This window comes from Malurus melanocephalus, unplaced genomic scaffold (genome assembly GCF_030028575.1).
Source record: "Malurus melanocephalus ecotype Western Australia unplaced genomic scaffold, MMel_1.1 scaffold_50, whole genome shotgun sequence".
Lineage (NCBI taxonomy): Eukaryota > Metazoa > Chordata > Aves > Passeriformes > Maluridae > Malurus > Malurus melanocephalus.
The window spans coordinates 104211-110154 of record NW_026623282.1 but is presented as its reverse complement, the minus strand read 5'-3'; the positions used below and the strand labels follow the sequence as shown (position 1 = coordinate 110154).

Here is a 5944-nt window from a genome sequence, read left to right as displayed (position 1 = left end):
ATCATGCTGCCTGCAGCTGTGGTGGTTTGAGCTGGTGCAGTCAGCTCCAGCCTGAGCCACCAGCACTGGGCTCCTCAGGGTGCCCTGGAGTGTGTGCTGTGCCCTGAATACCCCTGTGTGGCAGAGATGGTGATGGCACCTCTGACTTTGTAAACYTGCCTTCTAATTGAAATTAAAGGTGGCTAAACAGAGCTTTTCTGGGCTCCTCTGAAGTTGTGTGGGGTGTTTTGAGTGAGGGGCATCGGTTTCTTAAACAAGTCTGTCTTGCAAGGGTTTTGTGCAAGCCCTTGTCATAACACTGCTGTGCAGAGCAGTGTCTGGGAATACAGAGCAGACTCCTCCTATATTGAGCTACAATTTATATTCTACTATTTATAAAAAAAAAAACACCTTATTGCATAGAGTCCATTATTGTGCATTGTATTTTCCTGACTRGGAAAAAATTGCAGGCTTACATCTAGTTTTCACTGTCTTTTATTACTTTAAGCAGCAGGTAAGGTTATAATCCATCTGTGTTTGTGACCTTGAACAAGRTTGGGCACTTTCTCATTTACATAATGCTGTTTTTTACTGAGCCATTAAACTGCAGAAAAATAGGGCCAGCATGAAAAGCAGTCATCTACATATGTTAAAAAAATAACTGCAGTAAATCCAACTGAAGAAAGCAGACTCTTAAAAATATGTGAGAGTTCAAGAAATTAAAARGCAAATGAACTGTAAAGGCAGTTTTACTGCAAGCAAAACCTTCTAAAATAAGATCCTTAGCAAACACCTCTTTCTGTGTTTGGTGCACTGGTGTTCTGTCAGAATGGAAACTGSTCCCCTGACAGTTCCTGCCCCCATCAGGGGGGATGCTCCTCCTTCCCCTGGGAGCCACAGCTCTGCAGCACAGGGGTGCCCCAGCRTTATGAACCTGTTTCAGAATCTTGCCTGGGGGAAAATATACAGCTGGACTGTTTGCATCACAAATTGTRTATGTTAGTGCTGAGATAGGAAATAACCTCGATGTTTTCATGTTGTGAATAACCATTACAGCAGGAGCTGTAATGACAAGACATGGTGATTTGGAAGGAATGAAACATTTGATTTACTGCTGTTGATTCAATTTCTGAAATGGGCACTAATCTTGATCAATAGGCTTTCTGAAGCTTCTGGGATGCATTTGATCAAGCTGTCACACTGACTCCTGGGTTTTAACATGTGAAGCTGTTACCTTGTGCCTTGCTAGGCAGGATTGTGCCAGGCCTTTGTGGGTGGGGAAGGAAAGGGAAACCTCTCTGCAGGCAACCAGGGGTGGGTTCTGCTGCCAGAGAGCAGCTCCCTGCCAGGGCTGGATGTGTGGAAAAGTGTCCCTCTGCATCCCCTGGCAGTCAGCTCCCTGCAGACCTGCAGGAAACAGCTCTTCTCCATCAAAGGCTGTAGGTGAGCTCTTGCTGAGGGTGRTGTGTGCTGGGTCTGTGCTCTCTTTCAGGTCCCTCTGGCGCTTCAGGAGCTGCACAGAGCTCTCTGTGGTGCAGCTGCCATCAGCAGACACGGGAGCAGGGTGGAGCTGGGAGATTCCCAGAGCATAGACCCAGCTCACCAGCTCCAGTCACCCCACAGCAGCCCCAAAACTGCTCCCAGTCCCGGCTGCAGCCACAGCTCGCTCTTTGCTTTCCCAGTGTTTCGTTCTCTTGTGTTACAGGCGCTCCAATGGCCCCAAATGAAATCAGCACTGGCTGGAGGCTGTGCACACTCTGTAGGACACTCCAGAGTCCAGCAGCACCTGATCTGATCAGCTACAGAGTGTCTGCACAGTGCACAGCACGGCTTTGCCTGGGAGCTCTCATTCTCTCCCATATGCTCCGTGTTTCCTTGGCCAGTCTGCTGCTCAACACAGATTCCCCCCCAAATGAAAGTGTGAAAGCAGCTGTCATTTGAGATGGAGATTCGTTTATTAATGCCAAGCACGTCAAATACGTTGTTTTGGGCTCTRTTAGAAAGGCAAATAGTTCCTGATTGCCTGAGTCTTAAAACTGTGCAGCTTTTCCTGTGGAGACCTGGCCATTTGGGGTGGATTYCCTCTTACAGAATGGAAATTCAGAACAAAATCACCCTGTTTGGGGCTGAGATAGGGGAGTAGAGAACGGCGCTGGCTTCACATATGGAAAAAGTTCACAGGGGATGAGCTTTCAAACAAGGCTCTGAAACCCATGATTATGCTAATCCAATAACCTGAGGGCCATGGATGAAATCCTGAATTCATTAAAGTTAGTGACAAAATATCCTCCCCTAGGGACTARGGGAATGAAGCAACTGGCAATCCATTATTTGAAACTGCAAGCTGATTAATGAGGTAATTTTTATACAGATCGAGGTATGTTTTCTGTCCCTTTTTCCCAGACCCAGAAATATATCCTGACTTGATGTTTCATTCRAACTTCTTATAAGAGATGCCAGAATCCTGGGCACGAGTGTGTTTATTTCTAAGAAGTATTGTGAATACAAATTTTAATGATGTCTGGACTTGCAAGGTCTCTGCCTTCAGCAAGGAGAAGAGTTTAATCTGGAAAGGATCTACATGTGCAAACTCAATGTGATTTTTCAGAGCCTTTCAAAGCATCCTTCTTCAGAATACTGTGTTAAATATATAATTATGTACTAAACCTTACTGTTCAAATCAAAAGATTTGAAATACGTGGGAATTTTTTTAGGCTATTTCTGGAATTGTGGTAAAACTCAGCTGTCATTAAAGGTAAAGCTCCAGAGAAAGGGAAAAAGGCAGAAATGTGTGATCCTTAAGCACTCCTACAAAGCTGGAGGGTAATTAAAAATAACYTCTTTAAACATGTTGCTTTTGTTATCTGGTGATGAGATTCTCATGATGTCGGGGAGTGGACAATATTTGGGGTAACTGTAATTTTCATTGAATAATATGGAAGGGTAAGGTATTTGTAGAAGAAAACTATTCATTCTGGGGAGTACTGGGAAAACTTTTTTTTTCTTATTCTTTGCCATCTGAAACCAGARGACAGCAAACCCTAAGGTTGAACTTGCCTGTCCTGATCCAGCCATGGGGGTAGGCTGGGCACGAGCTGCTGTTTAACTGCCTTTGTTGTTGCTCTCTGTCTGTCTCTCTGCAGTGTGATCATGACAGGTGCATATAACAACTTTTTCCGAATGTTTGACCGCAACACCAAGCGGGATGTTACCTTGGAGGCTTCCCGGGAAAGCAGCAAGCCACGAGCTATTCTCAAACCCCGGAGGGTCTGCGTTGGAGGCAAACGGAGGAAAGATGACATCAGTGTTGACAGTTTGGACTTTACAAAGAAGATCTTGCACACAGCATGGCACCCAACCGAGAACATCATTGCTATAGCAGCGACAAACAATCTGTACATATTTCAGGATAAAGTGAACTCAGAAATGCACTAGATTTATCRATATCCCTCTATATTTACAAACCAGCCTCTTGAGAGTTGTAGAAGGATGTGATCTTCACAAAAATTGTGGCTTCTGTGGTGGGATTTGTAGGTTGCATCYTTTCATCCCTCAGCCTGTGTCATTATTGGTGGCAAGCTGACTATTTTCCATCACTGCAACTGTATGAGTAAAAGGCACGACTGCAAATCCAGTACTGTGGTCTGTATTGGTTCCTTAAAACAAACAGGGGTATTTATTCAGTTTGGGAGTGTTCCTGAGGAGGGCTGAGGCTCCTCAGCTCCTGTCCATCCTTTCAAGGGTCTCAGTGGTTTGCAGGACTGTGGTGTTCTGGTGCCCTGCCTGCTTTCGCAGTCCGCAGCATTTACCACATTGTTAGAGCTTTTTGTCTCAATCTCTTGATCTCTTGATTGTTTTTTTCTTTTCCAGTGCTGTTTTCCTGTCTTTCAGTTGAGCCAAGCCTGTTTGAAAGAATSAACAGCCACATCCCTTTAGAGCATGTGGCACATTGGAGGGACCTCATGACAGTTAGAGCTGGAAGCAGAATCCCTGCTGGTGAAAAGCTGCCCCATCTCACCYATCCCATTCCCTTCTTTGAAATACCCTCTTATTTATTTATTTATTTATGACAGTACTTTGTGCTTCACCTTCCCAAGTGAGTGAGTGACAGTTATTCAGCCAGCTTATTTTAACAAGTTTATTCTCCATGGTTCTCTTTGCTCTGTTTAAAACAATGAGTAGTATCTTCATTGTGTGAGGACTATTAAAAAACTTGGCATTGCCACTCCGGAGGCAGACACAGCCTGGTAATTCACACAGAAATCCGTCCGACCATTTGAGGGTTGGAGTTCTGGAAGCCTTGGCTGGAAGTGCTGAGTGGGAAACCAGCTTGAATGGGAACAAAGTTACATCACTGCTAGACACTTGATAAAGTCCCTGGTTTGTTGTTTGCAGAATGGCTGTGTTAATCCTGGCCTTTGGGGAGTAGTTTGGTATCTGTAACTGTGAAAAGAATGGTACCACGAGAGGCAGCGCCGCTCGGTGAATTTTAACACTTTTAAATGAGGCCACTGCTGRGGGACAAAGTTAGTCCTGGAGAAACATGAAAAATTGGAAAATCCAAACCACACAAAACCTTCCTCCACAGAAATGCTGTTAGATCTGTCTCTATTCTGTAATGACATAAATGGAAGAGGAAAGTACACACAATATAGGGCATGCAGGAATGGAACAGGAACGGTGCAGGAAGTCCTCTTAATCCAGGAAAAGAACGTTCTGCTGCACCCKTAATAGCTCTGGCAGAAAATTCAGTATCCCAAAGGATTTCTACTCTAACCATGAATAAAAGAGCACAACTCACATGACCTGTTAATCTGCCCATATTAAAACTCCTCAGAAAAAAAAAAGTCTAAGCCATTATGCACTGATTTCTTGGTAAATGGAGAATGTACTGATGAAGGGATCTGCATGCTTTTTGTATTTTGGTTTGGGGGAAGGGTGGGTGAAAATCTGCTTACAAGAAATGAAAAAACAAAGTCTACAGTTTTTATATGCCATCTCAACACCACACCTGAAATCTGTCTGTTTGAAGTTTTCTAGATCAATGCTGTATATTTTGTGTGTAGAAGCACAGACGCATGTGCACCAGTTTCCAGCCACACTAAACAATACGGTATGAAATGTGATTTTAAAGGGAACAAAGAATGTTTGTTTATAAAATACTGTGTGCTGTAGCAGGCATGGACAGTATATGTACATATTTATTCTAATGAAATTTAACAAAATTGCCTTTTTCCTTTTTTTTTTCCTTGTAAAAAGGTTTAAGAGTGTGGTAAATTGTATAGAAAACTTGTTAATGCCAAACTACTGCTTCAAGGGTGTCATACAATTTCTTTGACTTTTGGCCCCCTCCACTAATCTTTGCAGCTCAAAAAGAAAAAAAAAATGCTATCAGCTCATATTGGCATTTACAGCTATAGATACTGTAAAACATATATTTAGCTTTTAACATTCTCAAGTAAGATTCTATAGATAACTTATTATAAAGCAGATCTTAATGCAACAATTTTTTGTTTTTAATTTGAAGTACCTTACTCTGTTACAGCTTTGGGTACCAAAAAGAACRTGTTAAAATTAATTAAAGAAATATATCTTTGGAGCTTTATAMAACTAATTAAATACCCAACCAAAATACCATGAAGTGATTATAGAGGAAATAAACAGAAACCTTTCAAAGACCAGTATTCCGTTCCTGTCTTTGACATCACTGTTACAGATCGGTTTCCTGGTTTCTTGAATGTATGGAAAGTTAACATCGTCATTGTGAACGTTTCCAACTTTCTTTCTCTTTTTAGTTTGAGCTTTCAGTGGTGTAGAGTAAGTGATGGTAAAGTTGGTAAATCTGAATGTTTTGAAAGCTGTTGTTCATGGCTGCATTTTTTGTGTTGCACAAATTAGCTAACTGTTGTTGAATAAAAATATAAATATGTTAATACCAGCTTTTTCAATAAAACTACAACCAAAA

General features: G+C 42.2%; 1 protein-coding gene across 3 annotated transcripts in view; it reads left to right on the top strand.

Moving 5' to 3' along the window:
* The window catches only part of PPP2R2C (protein phosphatase 2 regulatory subunit Bgamma), a 138483-nt gene extending 132539 nt beyond the window's left edge, over positions 1-5944 (top strand). For all 3 annotated transcript variants that reach the window (XM_057365243.1, XM_057365246.1, XM_057365245.1), the window contains one exon: positions 3123-5944. In XM_057365243.1, the coding sequence (XP_057221226.1) occupies positions 3123-3414 (292 nt within the window). In that variant the 3' untranslated portion in view covers positions 3415-5944. The remainder of the gene's footprint in view (positions 1-3122) is intronic.